This window comes from Nicotiana sylvestris, chromosome 6 (genome assembly GCF_000393655.2).
Source record: "Nicotiana sylvestris chromosome 6, ASM39365v2, whole genome shotgun sequence".
Taxonomy (NCBI): domain Eukaryota; kingdom Viridiplantae; phylum Streptophyta; class Magnoliopsida; order Solanales; family Solanaceae; genus Nicotiana; species Nicotiana sylvestris.
The window spans coordinates 137,882,970-137,906,258 of NC_091062.1; the positions used below are offsets into that span (position 1 = coordinate 137,882,970).

The window sequence follows — 23,289 nt, forward strand, 5'->3', positions numbered from 1 at the left end:
CATGAAGGAAGAGATCTCTTCTTTACTGGTACATCACCTCATAGATGAGTCCTCTAATGGGGACGAATCTTCGTTGAGAAAAAAGAGAAGGGAAGAGCTCGGGAAAGGCATGGCTGTTACAACTGGTAAGAGTGGGACGGGTGCGTCGGAGATGGCACCGGTACCTGTGTTTATGGCCGGTACCATCTTGGTGGGGAGGTCTCCCCAAACAGAAGGGATCTACCAAGGAGGCGGGTCGATGCACTCTGTTGAGGGCGGCGCGTCATCTGCTGTTGGAGGGGGCTTGCGTGCCGAGGGCGACAGCTCAGGCTCAGACGTCGACCCAGGGGATGTTTGCGAGTTTTTGGAGCGTCATACTCACGTAGAGGTCAGAATGGAGGGTTTTGATCGACACATAGTCGTTCCTGGGGACTATGACTTTCTGTCGAATTGTGATCAGTTGGCATATGTTTTTGCCCCTTCATGTGTTGTCCCTGAGAGCGAGGCTCTTAGATCAATGAGTGATGAGGAGTTGTCTCGGAGCATTTCTGGCATTGCTCTGCGGGTAAATATCTTTCTTTTTATTTCGCTGTTGAATTTGTGTTCCTATTTTTGGCCCATCCTTTCATTTTAACTTTACTTTTCATGCTAGACCCTCATCATGGAGATCGAGCGTGAGCATCGGGAAAGGAGGAGGACGACCATCTGTGGAAAGATGTATTCCAAGTATCACGAATATCGCACCAAGCATCGTGCGATGGTCGACATCTACAATCAGGATCGCGACTTCCAACTATTCCGTGAAGGGCTCAAGCAGAGGGAAGATCAATTGGCGCATAAGGTCGAAGAGTTGAAGGAACGAGATGAGGACCTTATGAAGGTTGTGGCCCATAGTAGTGAGTTTGAGGCAGCCCTTAAAGCCAGGGAAGATGAGCTTGAGCTAAGTAGGGGGTAGTGGCCGAAAATGCCGACCTCCAAGAAAATGTGGCCAGTTTAACTGCCGAACTGGATAGAAAACGGCGCAGGTCGATGAGTTTAAGGGTGGATTGAGCGTGAACGCTAATAGATTGGACCAAGTCGAGAGGGAGAGGGCTACTGCCATCTTTGAAGAGACAGTCTTGGAAGACTCCCTTCATGTTTGTAGGTCGGAGCGGATCAAGGAGATGGAGACATCTGCACTCAAGATAGCGGGACTTGAGGGGCGTATTCAAGGGTTGGAGGCGGAACTGTCCGCGTTAAATGAGCAAGCGTCTTATTTGAAAATGGAGGACGCACGGCGACGGTCGCAGCCTTCTATGTGCCTCAACATTTGTATGAGTTGTGGGTTCATGTTAAAGCCCAACTTGATGTGTACAAGGCTCTTCATGTTGACAGGAGGGCGTTTGATGCAGAGCTTAAGGATGTGCGTGCCAAGGCTCGTGCCGCTCGTAAGGCATGTGGGTACGACCCTCTCACGCCTGACGGGGATGATATTAACTCTGATGATGCAAACAGACTTGCCTCCGACTCTTGGTACGAAGACGTATACGCCACTGGAAATGATGTGTAGTATTTGGTTTGCATTTGCTTTTGCCTCACAATTTTTGTAAGGGCGTCTTTGAGCCCTTTGTAAAGATAGGCACTTGTAATATTTTTGCTGTAATGAAAAATTATTTTGTCGATTTAGTGATAACCTTTGCTACATTCATGTTATTCCGAACCTCTGCCGAAATATTTGAACCCGTCGTGTTTCGAGTTAATTCGAACTAATTTCTTTGATGATGGCCTTAGCCATCGGGGTGTTACTTTCGAGCTGGTGCCGAAGTAGTGTCACGTTGTAGTTCGAATGATGTCGAACTCATTCTTTTGTCGATGGCCTTATCCATTGGGATGTTACTTTCGAGCTAGTGTCGAAGTAGTATCCCGTCGTGGTTCGAATGATGTCGAACTCATTCTTTTGTCGATGGACTTAGCTATTGGGATGTTACTTTCGAGCTGGTGCCGAAGTAGTATCCCGTCCTGGTTCGAATGACGTCGAACTCATTCTTTTTTCCATGGCCTTAGCCATTGGGATGTTACTTTCGAGCTGGTGCCGAAGTAGTATCCCGTCGTGGTTTAAATAATGTCGAACTCATTCTTTTGTCCATGGCCTTAGCCATTGGGATGTTACTTTCGAGTTAGTGCCGAAGTAGTATCCCGTCGTGGTTCGAATGATGTCAAACTCATTATTTTGTCGATGGCCTTAACCATTGGGATGTTACTTTCGAGCTGGTGTCGGTGTAGTATCCCGTCGTGGTTCGAATAATGTCGAACTCATTCTTTTGGCGATGGCCTTAGCCAATGGGATGTTACTTTCGAGCTGGTCCCGTTGTGAGGGTGGCGTTCTATTTTATTTGTTGGAGTGTTGTAGGTGTCGGTTTTATTCATGCATTAGAGACGATGTTGATTTTACATAATGGAGTGATTTTATTCATATATCGGAGATACATGTCAACTTTGCTCGTACTATGGCGGTACGCGCCGATTTTGTACATATAATGGAGATTCTTTATATCTAGTCCCTTCATTGCTCGACCTGGAGATACAGTTAGCAAGCGGGGCAATGAACAATACCTCAAACCTAGAGATGTCCCCCTCGTCGCCTCATTAAAAACCTCCCCGAGAAAACCCGATTGTGACAAAACTCGGGCGAGGGAAAAAGAGTACGACTTGGGCGACATCTCTTTTCAGAAGTGGAAGTATTTTAGGTGGGCGGCATTCCAGTTATTTTGGAGTAGTTTTCCTTCCATTGTTTCTAGTTGAAATGCTCATTTGTTTGCTGCTGCTGTGATTTTATATGGCCCATCCTAGTTTGTTCCTAATTTCCCTTCATTCGGGCCTTTCGCTGCTTGCATTTTGGCTTTTAGTACGTAGTCCCCGACTTTGAGCGGTCGTACTTTGGCCTTCTTGTTATAGTACCTTTCTACTTGTTGCTTTTGGGCCACCATCCTTATGTGCGCTATATCCCTTCGTTCTTCGACTCATCCAGGTCTTGTAATCTGCTTTTGTCGTTGCTTGGTCCTCTCTCATTGGAGTATCTCAAGCTAGGTTCCCCGACCTCAACGGGTATGACTGCGTCAGTATCATAGACCAGTGAATACGGCGTCTCACCTGTACTGGTTTTCGCCGTTGTGTGGTAAGCCCATAGCACTTTTGGTAGCAATTCTGGCCATAGCCCTTTAGCGTCCTCAAGCTTTTTCTTTAGTATGTTCAATGTTGTTTTATTGGAGGATTCCGCTTGACCGTTGCCGGCAAGATGCTATGGCGTGGAGAGTATCCGCTTGATGTGCCATTTTTCGAAGAATTCAGTCTTCTTTTTCCCGATGAACTGGGGTTGTCGCAACTGATTTCTTTAGGGATGCCGAAGCGGCATATGATGTTTTTCCAGATGAACGCTATGACTTCTTGTTCGCGTATTTGAGCGAACGCACCTGCTTCCACCCATTTGGAAAAGTAGTCAGTTAAAACCAAAAGGAAGCGTATCTTACCTCACCCTGCTGGGAGGGGCCCGACGATGTCCATCCCCCATTTTATAAACGGCCATGGAGAAGTGAAGGAATGTAGGAGTTCCCCCACCTGGTGTATCATAGGGGCGTATTTCTGTCATTGCTCACATTTCTTGACGTATTCCGTGGCCTCTTTTTTCATAGTGGGCCAACAGTATCCTACACGGATAAGACACCTAACGAGGGCACGGTTGCTTGTATGGGCACCACAGTGGCCTTCGTGTACCTCTTCGAGCACACGCCTTGTCTGATTTGGCCCAAGGCATTTGGCTAAAGGGCCGCCGAACGTCCTTTTGTAAAGGTCTTGGTTTATGAGGCTTTATCTGGCCACTTGTATTCAGAGCTTTTTGGCTTCTTTTTTATCTTATGGGAGTGTTCCCTCCTGCATATATGATATGATGCGATTATGCCAGTCCCAAGTTAAATTTATAGAATGTACCTTGACTTGGTCTATTGATGAGTGGAGGAGGGTGATCACGTTCTCCTTGGTGATGTTTTTATTTGCTACTGCCAGCTTGGCGAGACCGTCTGCTTCAGTGTTTTGTGCTCGGGGTATTTGGTCGAGTCGGCATTCGTCAAATTCTGGCAGCAACTTGTGGATTTCGGTATGGTATTTCTGCAACCTCTGCTCCTTAACCTGGAAAGTCCCAGTAACTTGATTTACAACAGGTTGAGAGTCGCAGTGGAGGATGACTCGCTGAGCACTATACTTGAGGGCCAATTTTAGTCCTGCAATTACGGCCTCATACTCGGCCTCATTGTTAGTCATTTCAGGGCATCGTATAGATTAGTGAATTACTTCTCCCGCTGGGACCTCGAGTACGAGTCCTAGTCCCGATCCAGACTCATTGGATGCACCGTCGGTGTAGATGACCCAGAGGTCGGGTTGTTCAAGTAAAGCATGAAGCACTTCTTGCTCGACTTCGGGCAATGTCTCTGCACTGAAATCGGCAACAAAGTCAGCGAGCACTTGCGACTTTATTGCAGTTCGCGGCTGATACGTTATATCGTGCTCACTCAATTCTATGGCCCATTTGGCCAACCTACCTGATAATTCGGGTTTGTGTAGGATACTCTTGAGAGGAAAGGTTGTCACCACCTTTATGTGGTGGCACTGAAAATATGGTCAAAGTTTTCGTGAAGCTACAACTAATGCTAGAGCCAGTTTTTCAAGGTGGGGGTATCTTGTTTCGGCATCAATTAAGGTTTTGCTGATATAGTAAATTGGAGATTGCGTACCTTGGTTTTCTCAGACTAGAACTGCACTTACCGCGACTTCAGATACAGCTAGGTAGACTAGAAGGCACTCACCTGGGTCTGCCTTAGCGAATAGGGGTGGTGAAGACAAGTATGCTTTCAGTTTCCTGAGGGTGTCGACACATTCTGAATTCCACTGAAGTCCATTGTCTTTTCTTAATACATTAAAGAATTTATGGCATATGTCCGATGACCGTAAGATGAACCTTGACAAGGCGGCTATCCGTCCCGTCAATTTTTGTACCTATTTTTTGCTGGTCAATGTTTCGGGTATTCCTTCGATGGCCTTAATCTATTCTGAGTTGACCTCAATGCCTCTTTGTGATACCAGGAAACTGAGAAACTTACCCAACCTTACTCTGAAGGCGCATTTTTCGGGGTTCAGTTTCATGCCATACTGTCTTAATATGTCGAAGGCTTCCTTCAGATGACCGATATGATCTTCTTTCCTTTTCGACTTAACCATCATATCGTCAATGTAGACTTCCATTGTTTTATCGAGTTGGTTTTTGAACATTTGGTGACCAATCTCTGATACGTCGCCCCTGCATTCTTTAATCCGAATGGCATAACCTAATAGCAATACGTTCCTTGGTAAGTGATGAAAGTGGTCTTCTCCTGGTCTTCTTCATCCATGAGGATCTGGTTGTAACCTGAGGAGGCATCCAAGAAGTTTAGCAATTTGTGACCTTCTATTGCGTCAATGAGCTGGTCGATGTGTGGCAGTGGAAAGGAATCTTTTGGGCATGCCTTGTTTAGGTCCGTGAAATCTACACACATCCTCCACTTTCCATTTTTCTTTTTCACCATGACCACATTGCGACCCACTACGGGTATTTTGACTCTCGGACGGAGCCATTTGTGAGCATCTTATATCGTTGATCCCGACATTTAACTTCCTTCTTATTTGTCGTACTGGCAGGTATAGGGGGTCGACATTTAACTTGTGTGTGGAGATATCCTTTGGGATGCCTGGCATATCTGCATGGGAGAAGGCAAAAAGATCGGCATTGTCCGTCAAGAACTTGTGAAACTTACCTGGTTCCGAGATGTTGTGCCCGATATAAGACTTTTTTGTGCTGTCGTTGCCGTCTAGTAGGACGGGATCAAAACTTTCTACTGTTGACCCGGATGCTTCCACAATGTCGGGGTCCTTGATAACGTATGTCCCTTCATCGAGTTTGGATCCCGACATCGCTGATTGTTATGCTTCTGCATTTTCCCCTTTAAGTTGTTGTGTGTGGGCGCAATCTTGGGCGATGCGATAGCATTCCTGTGCGGTGCATTGCTCGCCTCGAATGCTGAATATTCCCCATAGAGTAGGAAACTTGATCACTTGATAGAGACTAGAAGGGACTGCTTGCATAACGTGTATCCATGGGTACCCTATGATGGCGTTGTAGGATGTTTCTTGGTCCATGATATGAAACATCGTTTCCAGGGTGACTCTTACGGCTAGGACGGGTAGCACTACCTCTCTAGAAGTCCGTTCAACTACATTATTAAAATCGGTTAGCGTTTAGTATTATCTTGTCTTCGAGTCTCATCTGTATGAGGACCGAGGACGGATAATACACGCGCCGCTCCAGTCATCTACCATTATTCTTTTTACATCGGTATCTGCAATATGTAAAGTGATAACAAGAGCATCATAGTGAGGGAAAGACAAACCATCGGCATCTGACTTATCGAAGATGATACTGTCTTCGAGGTCATCATACTGTTCGTGGGTGATTGATCGTTTGCGTTTATGTGTGGTGGTGAACTTGACATGATTGATTGTTGCGACATCGCCATCGCTGATGATCATTTGTATAGTGCGAGCGGGAGAAGGTGGTTTTGGAGGTCCCTGGGGCTATTCGCGTCCGCGGGCAAAGTTAGCTCGTCCTCGATCACTCAGCAACTATTTCAAGTATCCCTTGCCTAGCATTCGCACTACCTCCTGTCGCAGTCCTATGCAACCTTCGGTTTTGTGGCCCTTTCTTGGTGAAATTCACAAAAGGCGCTCGGCTTCCGGGTGCTAGGGTCTGACCTCATTTTTTGCGGCCACTGCACCTTTTGACCGAGTTTCTCCAGTGCGTACACTATCTCTGAAGGAGAAACACAAAATATGTGAGCAGATAGGAGTGGAGGCATACCTTTATCATGTCGATATGGTGCTGTATGTCGAGGGGGAGCATCTGTGTGCCATAGTGGAGGCGGGGCAGATGTCCTGACATAAGGCTGATGCCTTTCTCGGCCGAGGTGAGGCCCTAACTAATCCCTTCGACCGTCGTTGCGACGATCTTTCCTTGCTTCAGTTTGAAGTGACGTCAATCGTTGGGTCGGACCGTTGAGGTTGTCCTCGTCGGCTCGTACCTCGGCGTAGTAAGCGTTATGGATTTCTTCCCAAGTAGTTGGAGGGTATTTCATGAGCCTGCTTAACAATTTTCTGGTTGCTCTCGACCCGTTCCCGTTTAGTCCGTTCTATAAGGCTTCTACTGTCATTCCTTCTAACACATTTGGCAAGCTCATTCTTACCCTATTGAACCGAGCTAAGAAGTCCCTGAGTCCCTCGCCGTGCATCTGCCTTACGGCAAATATATTATTTACCCTAGCTTCTGCCTTTTTGGCTCCTGCATGGGCGGTGACAAATTTGTCTGCCATTTCTTCGAATGTTGTTATCGAGCGTGCCGACAGTTGAGAGTACCATGTCAAGGCTCCCACTATTAGGGTTTCGCCGAACGTTTTCAATAGCACCGATGACACCTGCTCTTTTGAAAGATCGTTACCTTTTATGGCTATGACGTAGTGGATGATATGATCTTTTGGATCGGTAGTACCATCATATATCTTTAGGTAGGGCAGCATTTTGAAGGTCTTTGGGATGGCGTAGAGGGTCGCTTCTTCACTGTTTGGTTGCTCAATGAATCGACCAACGTCGCGTTTTGGCAACAACTTTGGAGCACCTGGTATTTTGTCCACCCTCTCTTGGTGTTCCTTCATTTGGTCACGAAGTGCCTTATTCTCGTTTTTCATCTCCTCCATTTTCTTTAACATGACTACAAGCGTGTCATTACTTGCGTCATTAGTGACATGAGTGTTACCTATACGGGGGCATCTTGCTCATCAACGTTTATCGTGACATCTGCATGTGTAATATTCCTGTTATCCCTTTGGGCGGGCTTATCAAGTATGGTATTCAGAGTACTTGTTAGCCATTCTTCCAGTAGTCTTTGTACTACTGGTGGTGCCTCTCCTGTTGCAGATATGGAGGCTTCCTTCTCACGCGAAGCAGTTACGCTTTCGTGCGGGGGAGGTGAAGCGTCTCCCCCGGGTGTGATGTCCGGTGTCTCATTTTTGTTATCTTCCCTGCTATCTTCGTTGATGGTGTTCAGGAGGTTGGTTGTGACACCTACTATTGCGTTTTACCTTGCATCTCCTTTCCCTGCCATTGTTAGTTTGTACAAAGCTATGAAGAGATGATTATCCCTTTCAAGAGTCTAGATGATACTAAAATCTTAGCTAAAGATATCCCCACAGACGACGCCAAATTGTTTGACCAAAAGATATTGAAACCTTTTTGATTAAATCAATTAAAGAAGTTGAAGGAGTAAATCTCAGCCAAGTATAATAAGATCTAGCTTGAAAGATGCAAAGAATGAACAAGATAAACGATGTTTCTTATTACCTCAAAACCGAACGATTAAATGTAAATATGACAACTTTGAATACAAAAAGATTTCGCAATGAATGTTCTTAGCCCAAAAGTAAAAATCATATATCGTTCTCAAAATTGTGATCAGTAAAAACCTCCCTTTTACAGAATGTTCTCTCCCCTTTTATTGGAGACAATCCTTGTTTTTATCCTAAAAGAAAAAAAAGGTACAACACAAGGAATATTCGAAAGACATATTCCTATTGTTTCCTATCATGCTAACACGACCACATACGTCGTGCATTCTCTAGCCACTGTTAGTTGTCGCTCGTCATAACGATCTTAAGAAGCGGCGTCATAGGGACCTCGCTCTATGCTACACTTGGTACCGGTCGTAGTCGTCCAAATTTCGATACAATATTTAATTGATTTTTCTCTTATATTTTGTTTATAGGATGAGGATTGAAATTTTACAATATGATAATTAACACAGTTTAATTATATTTACCTGACCAAGGATAATAAGTACTATTTAAAGAGCTAAGTCATTGAAAGGTCAAAAGATCTAGTAACTCTGGACAACTTTATCTTTAATACCTCTTGATTATCTATTTAATTTAGTTAGATAATTCCTTAATTAGATATTTAATTAGAAATATTCCTTAATTTAATTAGATAATTTCACCCCTTGTCAAAAATATTCCCTTAAAAGAGACAGCTGAAACACAAAAAGTTTGACACTTCTTCATCAACGCCAGGTAACCCTTCTTCAATTCTCCCTCTTTTCTTTCTCTTCTTTCGCTTCTTCCATTTGCATACACCCTTTTTAGCCCTTTTCTGTATACGTAATCCAGTATTAGGTCTATTCGTTGTTTCTCAAATGTAATTAGACTTACATATAATATAATAGCTGTAAAAGGTCATTAGCTATCAAAAACCATGTGGGGTTTAAGCTATTTGCAAAATCTGTGGCCTTTTTCTGTAATAAAACCTGATGATTTGAGAATTTCAGAAGGGTTAGTTAGGAAATTATCAGTACCCGAAAACACAAAGCAGTTTGTTTACGCGATTCGTGAACCCGAATCACAGGCTGTAATATACGTATTGTGTGTTCAGAATTTATCTGAACGATCTGCTGTAGATGCCCAGTGTTTAATTAGAGAAGTAAAGCCTGATGCTGTAGTTGTCCAAGTGGGTAATTCTGTAGATGGTGATCAAAAAGAGGAACTTTTGTTGAGTAATAGTGGTAATTTCGAGGAGGAGGAGGAGGAGGATTCGGTACCGACTTCGTCAATTGAGGTGTTGAAGAGGTGCTTTGTGCATAAAATTAATAAGGAGAAGTATGAGAATGTTGCGGGGCGGGTTGTTTTGAGGGAGATATTTGGAGTTGGGTTTGATGGGCATTTGTCTGCTGCTAAGAAAGCAGCTGAAGAAGTTGGTTCGTCTTTCTTGTTGCTCGAGTCACCTTTTGTTAAACGCAGCCCGTCTAATGAGTGTTCTAGTGTGGGGGATGAGGGGTACGAGAATAGGTTTGGAGTGTTTGGTTTAGAGGCTGGTAATAGTCTGGTTCCTCTAAAAACGGGATTATTGGTGTCAGCAAATTCGCGTGCATTTTGTGTTACAAATGATATTCAGTCTCAGATGGTGAGGTTGTTGTCGTCGCATTTGGTCAATTCAGGTTCCTTGCAAAAGATGGGGTCTGAGGATGTTCCGCTGCAGTTGAATTATCAAGTACCACAGTTTGCACAGACTGTTTATCCATTGCTCTCTGATCTACATGATATTTTTGTTGATATTCCCTCAATCGGAAGAGCTCTAGCTTGTGCTCAGAAGATGTTTAATGATGTTTGCAATGGAAATGCTGTTGATACAAATCTCCTTTCTGAGGTTTATGTCTTCAAGATTGCAGTCGAAGGATTGAGAATAGCTTTGAATAATGCTGGTCGGCTGCCTCTTAGTAAAATCGGATATCATACAACTGAATTTTCTGAGCTTTCTGTTGAGGACAAGTCGCACGCCCTTCTTGCACAGGCCCTCCGAAGCCAGGCCGTGAAGTTCAAATCAATAGTTGCAGTAGTAGATGCCAGTGGCTTAGCTGGACTAAGGAAGCACTGGAAAATTAATATACCTGAAGAAGTTAAGGACATTGTTGAGCAGCTGGTCACTGACTCTGAGAGCGACGGGGACAACTCGAGCCGAAGTGACAGAAAAGGGTTACTAGCTGTTAAGCCAGTGGTAGCTGTTGGGGCTGGGGCCACAGCAGTTTTAGGAGCTTCTTCGTTTTCTAAAGTTGTTCCTGCATCTACGATAGTGAAGGTTGTTACCTTCAAAGTTCCTGCTTCTCTAAAACTCATCATGACTCAAACTCAAAAGGCCCTTGCTCTTGCATTTGGGAAGTCAAACGTAGTAGCCCCTGGAATGGCAAGTTCTGGTGTCAAATCATCTGTCTTTAAGGCAACTGCTTCAGCAGAGAAAATCCGTGCTGTGGCTCACGGAGTTATAGCCTCTGCAGAGAAAACTAGCCTCTCAGCCATGAGAACGGCATTCTACGAAATTATGAGGAAACGCCGAGTACGACCAGTTGGCTTTCTGCCTTGGGCTACCTTTGGATGCAGTATAGCCACTTGTGCAAGCTTGCTTGTTTATGGAGATGGAATAGAATGTGCTGCTGAATCTCTTCCATCAGCTCCTTCAATTGCCAGTTTGGGTCGTGGAATCCAAAGTTTACATCAAGCTTCTGTGGCAGTGAAACAAACAGAAAACTCCAGAATACAAAAGTCAATGGAGTCTCTTGTGTACAGATTTAAGAAGATAAGTATCTCATAAAGTGTTCAATTAATAAAATGGTTGAAGTTTGGAGGATTTTTCAACATGTTGATTGCAGTACTTGGATTTCTATCAAAAGCTAGTCTAACAACTTTTATAATGCGATCAAATTTAACAAATTCTGTAACATTATTAATGCATTAATCTATGATGAATTCTGAAATCATTAGTTGATTTACTATTAAGTTCCTCTTTTCTTGTTCTGAATTCGAATTGCTGCCTAAGTAGAATATTTTTTACCAAGTAATTCTTTACTGTATCATCTATCAGAAAGCTTTTAAAATCTCTAAGGAATTCTTTAACCAAGTTTTCAAGGTGAGGCCTCTGTTAAAGGGTACTTAGGATCCTAAAGGATTGCACAAGGCTATTGTGTTAAGTTGGGAAATATGCGAGTGAGCTAGACTCCCTGCTGTCGTCGTTCAGTTATGAAGGGTGCTGAATGTGGACTCAGGCAAGAACCAAAGTGAAAGAATGAAATGACAGAGGATAACAATAAAAAAAGAATGAAACAACAGTGGAGGACCAAGCAATGGATTGAAGACCAATGGATTTATAAAAATCAGAAACAGTTCTTAAAGCCTAAAAGTCTGATCGAAAAAGAATCCCTAAATAAGGAGGACATAAATTAGTGGAAGACATTCTACACCTGGCTCTGGTTGCATTAATCCCTCCAGCTAAGAGGAAATTTATCCCTTTAGTTTTTTCCATGATTAATTGGATGGCCATTGGACTGTCAAGCTTGTCCAATCTTTCTTTTTCTGTTTCCGCGAAAGCAAAACTTCTGGAATCTTATAGGTTTTCAATGTTAATAATGAAGCCATACACTTTGAAGTTGGAGAAAATACCAGCTTCTCAGTAAGGCTGTCATGGCATACTACATCCATAGCGTGAACCTTCACAGCCTTCTTCCTTTTGTAAATTCTTTCTGAGGTTCACACTCTTAGTCTCAGATCATGGGCAATCCGATGGACAAAGCATCCCGCATTCACGCAAGATCCGGGGAAAGGCCGCACCCCAATGATGTAGACAGTCTACCCTAATGCAAGCATTAGTGGCTGCTTCCATGGCTTGAACCCGTGACCTATAGGTCGCACGGAGACAACTTTATCGTTGCTCCAAGGCTCCTGTTTAAATCATGGATCATGAGTATATTTTATCTTTAGGTTGACAGAAACACTAGAAACACATAAGCTAGAGAAGTGCTGGAAATGCACCAACGGTCTTCTGTGGACTATCTTGTGGGATCATTTAATCAACTTTACAGCTTGGAGTCTCTCCTTGGATAACTATAGAGTACTTTTGTTCTCTGATACACCAAATGTAATGACCTAAAGCGATCCTGACATCATTGACTGCTGAAGCCCATTCCTGGGGATTGAATAGCATTTTGGAATATTCTAGCTGCGTCATACATAAAGTTTCCCTTTTACTGAAGAAGAGGTTAACAAAATTTTCTCCTCCAGTATTATATTCTCTATAGAATATCTAGCAAAGACATATTCTCATAATCCTGGAATGACTTCATCAAGCTGCTTCCTCATTATTGCTGGAAAACTCAATCTAAGAGCTGGTGACGTGGTTCCTGCTCTTTATCATGGAAACTTATGTGCTGTTTTGATCAAAGATAAATCAATGTTGCATGATTGAAGGCCAAATTGCTTTTAGCTCCTGGAAGTATCTTGATACATTACTTGTCAAAAATTATTGCTGTCTTCATTGTCGTTTTTAATTGTATGGTTGTTCAATAAGTTTGATCACCTCTATTTTTCCTTTATTTAGTTTGCCAACTTGTAGGAGAGGCATTGGCTGCCTAATGCAATTCATGTAACAGCGGCAGTTGGACATTTAACTTGAACTAATAGACCTTCTTAGCGAGGGCTGCTCATGAAGGCTGTATGTTTCTTCAGAAAGTATATCATTTATTACCTATTACTAATAGTTCGCGGCGAGAAATTTCGTAATGAATCATAGCTGAGTTTCAATGCTGAAAAACTACTTATTTGATTTATGAACATCATAATGTTTTCTTCTTTGGGAGAACAATGGTAGTATTTGAGCCAACTCGCGAGGATAGGTACCGGGTAACTTGGCTCACAAAGCTTAGGTAGATGAGAAGGAATCACATAGTTTCTTTTTTCTTTCTTTTCTTGTGCTGATATTCAAATCCTGTTCTCGATGTTCTTCATTCAGTTTCATGGACCGATGAACTATGTCCTTGGGTCATATTATTTTGAAAAGTTTACGATTATCAATTGTGATGATTTAATTGTTCATACTAGTGGTGCTTGCTGCTTGTCCGTTTTAGGACATCTTAAATTTTTTTCAGGTGTCAGCAGCAAACAAGTATTAATATCTTAGGCATCACAAAATGAAAATGATTTGCCCAAAAGTTTATATACTGATTGATTTACCTATGGATTAGGAACATTTTGGTGGCGCTGACGGACTCTGGAACCTTTTCTAAATGCAAATTTTAATGGAGTTGTAATTTGTAGTTTAAAGTGTTAAGAAATTTTGTAAATCTATTGTCGATTTGCATTAGAATCGACGCCACATGATGTATACAGTTCTTTCCGTCATTGTGCATCAGTATTATTGCAATCTTATACACTTAAGATACCTTCTCGTCTTCCACCTACCAAACCTATGAATTGTAACATGTACCTGTATTGCAGATTTTTTAGCTTACCTGGGATTAGTAATCAGTTAATCACTGCATGAATTGAAGGTCTTTGTCTGGTAAACAAGAGAACTATGTGAAGCTAATCCTTGAGAAAGCGCACTCGAACTCGGTAGATTGCTTCTGGAGGGTTCATGTCTAGCACACGTTGTACCGGAGCTCCAGTTGGAAAATATGAGTTTACACCTATTCAGTTCAGCATGGTCGTTGATCATCTGGGATTTCTCGGATGCTGAGAAAGCACAACAAAAGTACTAGAGCTGCCGATCTGTTATTTTGCTCGTTGCGGATGATATGTTAAGTTTGCCTGTCAAGGGATTCCATGTAAGAGTGACATCCCTCCTTGTTCGACCAATAAAGAGAAGTTCTGTTGAACAGAAACCAGCTTGTATATTGGATTTTAAGTGGCCAGTAGTCACCCTTAAGTCTGATTTTGTCAGAACTGTTGTTCCTCCCCCTCTTTGACCTTCACACTATATCTTGTAATCAAGTGGGAGTGGGAGGATGATTGTTAATTTATTTTGAAGTATTATTCATTCTCTTTAATTGTTTTTATAGTAGGAACCTCCCAATTAGAAGGGATGGGAGTGCTGATGTAGTCCATGTATTGCGCCACTCCCTTTAATTTTTCTCATCTCTTTACTTTCAACTAAGAAATATAAGCATCACCTTTCACCTACCTTGTTTTAGGGGTTGTTTGGTAGGATACGTTAGAGAAAATAGTGCATGCATTAGCTTTTGGTATTACTAAATACCTTGTTTGGTACACCATTTCAACTTATGTATTAGTACTACTGCAAGTATTAGACCATCTCCAATCCTAACACCAAATTTCACACCAAAATGGTGTAACACCAAATTTACTCCAACCATTACACCATACACCAAAAAAAATATTTTTTTATATTCTTTTCTCTCTTCTATATTATATATTATCTTTTATTTAAATTTTATTTTTTATTTCCTTCCAACAAATTCTATCTTTTTTTTTTCATATTCATCACATATAATTCACATTCACCACTTATATAATCATTTATTACAAAATTATTTTAAAGGTAAATCAACTAAAAGTGAAATCATTGATAAAAGATAATTAAATAAATATTACATCATAGTCAAATTTAATTTAAGTACCACATAAATATTTAACTTTCGCCTCTATTCTCCCATAAATGCTCGATTAATGCATTACGAAGTGCGAAACGCGCATCTTTATCCTTAATTTTTTTGTGTCGAGCTAAAAATTGTTCAAATCGGTGATCTTCATCTACTGCCATTTCTACCGTAGGAGCTGGACATTCACGTGCATCTTGAATTGGTGCATTAAGATCACGCTCGTCCTCAATTATCATGTTGTGCAGTATAATACATGTGGTCATTATACCTCGTTCTCTCAGTTTTTTAGTAATTTTGGTGCACCTGAAAATGACATACCGGATTACTAAACTTATGTTTTATGTTTTTTAATGTGATTTCAATTTTAATGTATCCTCCTTTGATGTACTTTTAATTTTAATGTATTTTTATTTTATGTATTGTTAATTTTCTTTTTTAAATTTTAGTTTTCACTTTTCAATTTTAGCAATATTAGATATCTTACATTTGCATTTTTCATTTTTAAATAATGGTTATATTTCTTTTTATGCAATAATAATAATAATACTAAAATTGACTTATAATTTTATATAAATATAATATATAAAAAATTTAATATGTCAAAAAATAGGATATAAAATTAAAATTATAAAGATCTTAATATAAAAATTAATTATATACACAATATATGGTAAATTAAAAGTCCAAAAAAATAAAAAGATGAATAAAATAATAATAAATCAAATTTGGTGTTGATGAATAGTGTCACACCAAGTTTGGTGTGACACTATTCACACACTAAAATGGTGCAAAATTTGGTGTTCCATTGGAGCAAAAAAAACACCAAATTTAGATTTGGTGCAAAAAATAGTGCACCATTGGAGATGCCCTTAGTTATACAACATATTTCGTATTATCTTTTCTATAATTAATACATAGCAAACTATGGTATTAGCAATACCAAAGCTATTAATGCATGCATTAGCATGGTTAAAGACAAAATTACCCTTAAAGTCTCTTTAAGGTAAAGAATATGGAAGATATTTTTGTAAACAACTAATTTTCTTAAAAATTATGCAATACATTTTAATTTTTAATACACCACATCAAATAATGGATGAAAAATAATCTCTGTATAACTAATGCTTGCATTACTAAGCAATGTATTACTAATCTATACCCTACTAATACACCTTAGTCAACAGTGTTCTTATACACCCTACCAAGCGACCCTAAAGAGTTACAAGTACATAAGTGCATTATTGTTCTCAAACTTTTGTGGAACATCAACCAAGTTACTTAATTTAGCAAACTTGGTTAAATTTAGGACGGCAAAAAGTATCCTTTTCAATAAATAAAACAAAACTTCATTTATGTTATGCAAAAAGAAAACGAAAGTTTGGTTCGTTTGAGTAAATTTCAAAAAGAAGAAAAAGGAAACAACAAAAAAGAGAACGTCACAACAAAAGATGCACAAAGTACAATACAATCCCACCTAAACCACTACCCACTCTATTAAAATCGATTTTAACAACACAGCGGAACTTCCAAAGCAGCAAATAGCAAATAGAGAGCTGCTGCTTCAGCTCACTAGTGCTTCTGCAAAAGAGCGGCCATTGTTGTGTATTCAAACGGCCGTTATCGTTGTTAGTAAAGACGATGATGTGGCTTGGATCGATTCGACGGCCGTTATCGTCGTTGGTTCTACTGCAGTCGCGCGCACCGAATTATTCCTCATTATCAGCTTCAGCAGCTGCAGTAGAGGCGGAGAGATGTATAAGGGAAGGGCCTAGAAATGACTGGAGCAGAGATGAAATCAAGTCTATTTACGACTCCCCACTCCTCGATCTCCTTTTTCATGGCGTCCGTATTCTTTCTCTCTTTTTACCTCTCTCCTGTTTACTGACAACTTGTGTGTACGGATTTTCCATTTTTGAATCATTTGAGTTGCTGGATTTTCCTGCATTTTTTTATTTTTATTTTGAATTGTTTTAAAGTAAATTCCTACTAATGCGGACGAATTGAGTGTTGACCGTACATTTTTAATCATAAATGAGCTATCAAATTAGTTTTTTTTTAAATCTTTTGTTCTATTTTGTTGTTTCCGCTGAGGTTTAGCCTGATTGGTTTTGCTTTAATTTTCCCTTAAAGTGGTTAACTTTGTGCTAATTTACAGTATGATTTTTAGTTTTTTAAGGTGTGTTTAGTGCATTTGGTATGGAGGAAACTGTGTCCCTTTAGGAAATAATTCTCGGGATCATTTTTCAGTATTTGGTTGGATATAGAAGTTATAAAAACAATGTTTTGATGATACTTTTAGGTACTAGGAAACGTTTTTAACAATGTCTAGGTGTTGATTGATACAATGAGATTGAATCAGTTGAGAAATTTGTAAAGAACAATTTACAAAATAGGTGAGGGAAGTCATTTTCTCAATTGTGGTGGAAGTCATTTTCCTTGAAAAAAGAACATTTTTAAGAAAACATTCTCCGTCATATCAAATACATCAAAGGGCAGCCCGGTGCACTAAGCTCCCGCTACGACGGGGTCCGGGGAAGGGCCGGACCACAAGGATCTATTGTACGCAGCCTTACCCGCATTTTTGCAAGAGGCTGTTTCCACGGCTCGAACCCATGACCTACTGGTCATATGGCAATAACTTTATATGTCATATCAAATACATTGATTTACAAATATCTTGATTCCTACTACATATATTTACTTCAATCAACATTTAGACATTGTTGTCAACCTATAACTTAAAAATACATAAGATAATCCTTATACTCGGGGCTACTTCTTTTACAACTATCCTATGCCAATCTGCGTTTTGTCCAACCAAATATGGAAAATGCTTGAGAAAATTCCAAGGTAAAAAGAATTATTTCCAAGGTAAAAAATGAATTCGTGGAAAACATCTTCATCCATTCCACACCTCGGTGACCTGAACTTTTTATCATTCATTCTAGAACAACGTGAAAAATGCATTTTTCAATTATCATTTCTAGTTACTTTGGAGCTTGCTCGTTAATCGTTTTACTTAAGTTCTTGTGAGATCCTCTGTCTGGCTTTTGATATTTTCTTTTTGTTCATTGAAAAAATATTTTTACAGGCTCAAGTACATAGACATTCTCATAACTTTAGAGAAGTACAACAGTGTACTTTGCTGTCTATTAAGACAGGGGGATGCAGTGAAGATTGTTCATATTGTCCTCAATCATCTAGATATGATACAGGACTGAAAGCACAAAAACTTATGAATGAGGATGCCGTTCTTGATGCAGCAAGAAAGGTGCTCTGTTCTGTTTCTCTTGGTGGAATATTTTATCATTAAGCAATAGTAGACATTATTTATTCCTTGGCCTGATATTGGAGGGTGACAATGGCTAGACGATGCAGATACAATGATCCCACTTCTTAGGGAGGAGTTCCTCCTGAAATTGGTGCCCTTTAATACAATACTACTGCATCTGAGGAAGTTATGATTTCTCAAAAATTTAAGGTTACCTAGATTCTGCCTCTTTTACCACTACGGCTAACAAAGTAACGCATAATAGGCCAACCTATAGATGTATAAATATGACAAATATATGCAGTAAAAATTAATTATCTCAATCAATTAGATTTCTTTTGGCAGCGTTATACATAACATACAATGAGGTTCAATCTCCTTTTAAATGTATTTTAGCTACTTTTATGTGTTGACAGGCAAAAGAGGCAGGAAGCACTCGTTTTTGTATGGGTGCTGCATGGAGGGATACCATAGGAAGGAAAACCAATATGAACCAGATCACCAAGTATGTGAAGGAAATAAGGTATGGGCTATGTTTCTCTTTTACCCTCCAATGCCTTCCGATAAACTGTGTCTGATATTACAGGGAAAGCCAAGTGATTGCTATATATGGTGTTATGCACCGCTATAATGAGGTGGGTAAAGTAGACAGCAGTTTGATGAATCTGTAGCATTTCTTTGGTGTCCCCTATTCACTGGACTTAATGTTTATGCATCTCTTTATTCTTCTATTTCCTTTTATCTTCACATTTTCTGAGCCGCCAGAGAGGGGTATCTGACTCTGACTAGCTAGCTGGTCATAATACTCATTGAACGGCAACTCGCTGACAAGAAGCTGAAGGAACTGGTTTAGCTCTATTTCAATAGCCTCTTATTTGGTAAGAGAAGGGAAAATGAAAGAGGCTTGTTTCTGCCTTTTGCTTTTCTGGGTAGGGTAGAGATTACAATTGTTCATCTAATGTATAAGCTACCATTTCACTTGTTAACTAAGTGCTAATATATGTAAAGAAGAAACAGATGTAAGTTTGCAGGGAGTTGTTTGTTTATTCTCCTCGTCAAAGAATGTATTCAGGAGACTGCTCCTGATACATTCAGTCTGTTTGGCTTGCAGTGTCCTTTCTCCTACCAGAGAACTATCTCAAAAACTGATGTACTGCTACACCATTATCTACAAACATTTAGAAGGTTCTCAAGCTTAGTTTCAGGACCGCACATCCTCAACTACATAGGTAGATATGCAAGCAACACCAGCCTCAAGGTCCATAAGATATATAGGGTTAAATCACCTTGTTAGAAGCTATTTATCCAAAGAAAAACGGAAAGCTAGTGGACACTGTTATGTCTGTATATTACAGGGTCATTGTGATATCCTGATAAAAAAGTTTAATGCTCTGCTGTATTGGCACCTATTTCTTCAAGGTCGGTACTGTAGGCATGATGTTTCTTTTCTTAGGATTTAGCGCTCAGAAGTGAAGAGCGTTGGGAGCTCATTTCTCTAGCAGTGCATCACAAATGGGTTTAGTATATTTGGTCCAGACAAGTGAGATTGGTGGAGGGTTGAAAATGGATGTATTATTCAGATTCATTTAGAATCTATGAGAAATATTTAGTAGGAACATTTATTAAGCTCATCTTATGCAGTAGCCTTGCTGCTTCTTCATCTGGTTCTTCTAGTTGCTTGCTTTGGTGCTTGTACAGTGCTAACAGATATGGACATGGGTTAGATGTTGAGGACAGTAATGCATGGCCTTGCTCTCTATTTTGTTATTTCTTTGAAGTAGTGAAGTTGAAAGAGTGAGGAAACTGGAGTTATGATGATTGCTGAAATTGAGTTGGATCATTGCTAAAATTGAGAGGCATTCCTTCCGCGTCATAGAATGAACACAGAAGCAGGAATATATTTACTTCTTTGTTGGTTAAGCCATTTCTTACCCATTCTAAAAGCATTCTTCTGAGTGAGAAGGTTTGACGGGTAATTTTGTGATTCTGCAACTTTTAATCCAAAAGCGTACAGCATTTTCATCTTAGCTCCTTGTTCCAAATCTTGTTTATTGGAGTTAACCAAAAATAGCAGGAAAACCATAAACTGTGAGTCCTGTGTTGTCAAAGGCGCGCTTAAGCCCCGAAGCAAGGTGCAAAACATGTTGAGCCTTCATCTCGCTTAGTGGGTGCTTCAGTGTCATCATCAAGGCTCAAAGGCATACTTTTCCTTGCCAATGAGCGTGATCCTAAAGAGACGACACTAAACAAATGATATTTCACTTTATCCTAATCTTTTTTCACTTTCTTTCTCTATATATTTGTTATTCATGCTTATAATTATTAGTTTTGGACTCAAAATACATATTTGTATTTTTTCTCCATTGCGCCTTTCTTCATCAAAGCCCCCGCTTTATTTGTGCTTTGCGCTTAAAGCCCTATACCTTAGAGCTTTTTTGCACTTTTCACCTTTGATAACACTATTGTCCATTGGTATCATATATAAATGTACACACAAGCATGTTGATATATTTCGCTATGACATGATAACAAGCATGTTGTGCAAAATATATTCAATATGAAGGGACATGGGAATGGAGGTTTGCTGTACCTTGGGAATGCTTGAGAAGCAGCAAGCTTTAGAGCTCAAGAAAGCAGGTCTTACAGCATATAATCACAACCTTGACACCTCAAAAGAGTACTACCCTAATATTATAACCACAAGAACTTACGATGAGCGGCTGGAAACACTGAAGCATGTACGTGAAGCAGGAATTAATGTGTGTTCAGGTATTCGTTTGAAGTATAAAACTTGTCATTCACCTTTGATTTTTGCGGTATGTTTTTATATATTGACACTCTCATTGGAATAACATTATGTAGACACCTCTATCTCTATATTTGATGCATGTATGTGTATGTATATGCAAATACTGTAGTATCACACTATTTGGTTCACACCGCCACATATGAAACTATTTGATCGTAAGTAAAATTTCATCGCCAGTTTAAGGTTTCTTAAGAAGCCTTGACAGCCCGTTGATGGAACTTAAAACTGAACTCTACTTCAAGTACTGGACATGAGTTTTAAATTATCGATGAAAGGTCTTTCAGTTACTTCAAATTGAACTTCTTGCTGCTTTTCCTTGAAATGTTTTTCTCCTTTATGACTTCCTGTTCATAGATATAAGAATCCTTAATATAGATGGTACATATTCTTAATTAATATGTCATTATTGAAAGTCAAGGGAATCATTAAAAATTGTGTCAAATTTGTTTACTTTTCTTTTTTGAAGAGGAATGTTTATACTTTGACACAATCTTTCTGAGTTTGTGTCGTAAATTTCTCCAAGGTGTGCCAAACCTTGTCACAATCTTAGCTAACCCCTTCTTTTCTGCTATCAGGTGGAATAATAGGGCTTGGTGAGGCTGAAGAGGATAGAATTGGTTTGTTGCATACCCTGGCAACTCTTCCGACTCACCCTGAGAGTGTCCCAATTAATGCACTTATTGCAGTGAAAGGCACACCCCTGGAAGACCAGAAGGTAATCCTCATTTTTTTAGAAATGAAACTTTAAGTATTGTTGCATTACTTTCTGTTAACTTGTGACTCTAAAATGCTTTGTGCCTCGTACACCCCCTTTCAGCGGCCAAAACAGGAATAAAAACATGCTGATTGACTTGGCCTGTAACCATAATATATTACCAACATAATACCTTGAGCCATCCTAGAAGAGCTCTTTGTAGAGCTTTACCGCGTTAAGGAACAATATCTTGTCAAGTTTTAGCCTTGTTTGAGCTCTGATTCTTTACCTTTCAACGTTGGTAGTATCATAAACATTTGTTGTTCTCTCCAAGTAGAACGTCTAATTTCAGGCAAATGTCACCTACCTTAGAACGTGACTGGAAACCTAATCTCTAGTTAATGACAACTTAAAGATTAAAACAATAAACAGAGATAGTCTTCGCAAACTCTTCAAAACCGTGATATTCATAGACCACTAAATAATTGACACGTAGTCTCAGATGAAATTCAATGCCTTTCTGTAAGTAGATTAAGTGAAAGGATACAACGAAGACATCTCTTGGAATGAATGCTATGCAAAATGAATGTCATTCTATCTGAGTTTCTCAAATTATTTGACAATCTCATCTTTCATTTTTCATCTTTCAGCCAGTGGAAATATGGGATATGATTCGGATGATTTCGACAGCGAGAATAACAATGCCAAGCGCAATGGTTAGGCTTTCTGCCGGAAGAGTTCGGTTTTCTATCCCTGAGCAGGCTCTGTGTTTCCTTGCTGGTGCAAATTCCATCTTTACAGGTGATAAGTTATTGACTACACCCAACAATGACTATGATGCTGATCAATATATGTTCAAATTACTTGGACTTGTTCCTAAAGCTCCAAATTTCTCGGAGGACGAAAAAGATTCTGAAGATGAAAAGTTGGAAGCATCTGTCTAGTTCAGAGCTGAGATATCTGGTTGATTTACCAAGGATGTTTTACCTAAATGTATGACTTCTGTAATACAAAACTTGTAATGAAATTTTACCATGAAACTTAGCTTTTGTAATACCATGTTGATGTTATTTGCTAATGGTCATTTCTTACTATGATTAGTCACTCAAAAGGTTATTTTAATCGAGCACAAGTCAAAATCTTATGATTAAGAAATTTACCCAGTAAAGTTATTTCTGTCGCATTTGAAAAAAGAAAGTCAATTTTGATAATTGAGTTGTAGCTTCAATTTTGATAATTGAGTGGTAGCTTAATTGTAGTTATCAGCCCTTCTCTAGTTCTCTTCCCGTTTCCCCTACCTCACCTTCGGCATTCGTAAGGATAAATAACAACAATATACCCAATATATTTTTACAGAGGGGGGTCTAGGGAGGGTAAAGTTTACACATACTTACAGGGTGGGTGTTTTCTATAAATCATCGGCTCTCGGGAAGCAAAATTATTTTTTATAGTTAGCTAACCTTTCTCTATGCTATCTTCCATCTCCAACTAAT

The 23,289-nt window shown here is 39.9% G+C and overlaps 2 protein-coding genes and 1 long non-coding RNA gene across 3 annotated transcripts; all 3 read left to right on the top strand.

Moving 5' to 3' along the window:
- Positions 1 to 9,040: 9,040 nt before the first annotated feature.
- LOC104236741 (uncharacterized) lies at positions 9,041 to 14,449 on the top strand. The gene is made up of 2 exons (XR_713495.2): positions 9,041 to 9,155; positions 13,899 to 14,449. It is a non-coding gene; the product is annotated as an uncharacterized lncRNA (long non-coding RNA).
- On the top strand, positions 9,139 to 11,428 carry LOC104236740 (uncharacterized). Its single transcript, XM_009790733.2, has one exon. It carries the CDS (start codon positions 9,337 to 9,339, stop codon positions 11,221 to 11,223), a length of 1,887 nt encoding a protein of 628 aa, XP_009789035.1. The 5' UTR covers positions 9,139 to 9,336; the 3' UTR covers positions 11,224 to 11,428.
- A 2,045-nt stretch (positions 14,450 to 16,494) lies between the features above and the next one.
- Positions 16,495 to 22,874, top strand: LOC104236742 (biotin synthase, mitochondrial). The gene is made up of 6 exons (XM_009790734.2): positions 16,495 to 16,864; positions 18,114 to 18,293; positions 18,710 to 18,816; positions 20,857 to 21,062; positions 21,678 to 21,817; positions 22,447 to 22,874. The coding sequence occupies exons 1-6, from the start codon at positions 16,661 to 16,663 to the stop codon at positions 22,738 to 22,740; spliced, it is 1,131 nt and encodes a 376-aa protein (XP_009789036.1). The 5' UTR covers positions 16,495 to 16,660; the 3' UTR covers positions 22,741 to 22,874.
- Positions 22,875 to 23,289: the final 415 nt, after the last annotated feature.

Coding starts and splice junctions, on each gene's coding strand:
- LOC104236740 (XM_009790733.2), top strand. CDS start 9,337: ATGTGGGGTTTAAGCTATTTGCAAAATCTGTGGCCTTTTTCTGTAATA.
- LOC104236742 (XM_009790734.2), top strand. CDS start 16,661: ATGATGTGGCTTGGATCGATTCGACGGCCGTTATCGTCGTTGGTTCTA. Junction 21,063..21,677: donor AGGAATTAATGTGTGTTCAG/GTATTCGTTTGA, acceptor TTCTGCTATCAG/GTGGAATAATAGGGCTTGGT. Junction 21,818..22,446: donor CACCCCTGGAAGACCAGAAG/GTAATCCTCATT, acceptor TTCATCTTTCAG/CCAGTGGAAATATGGGATAT.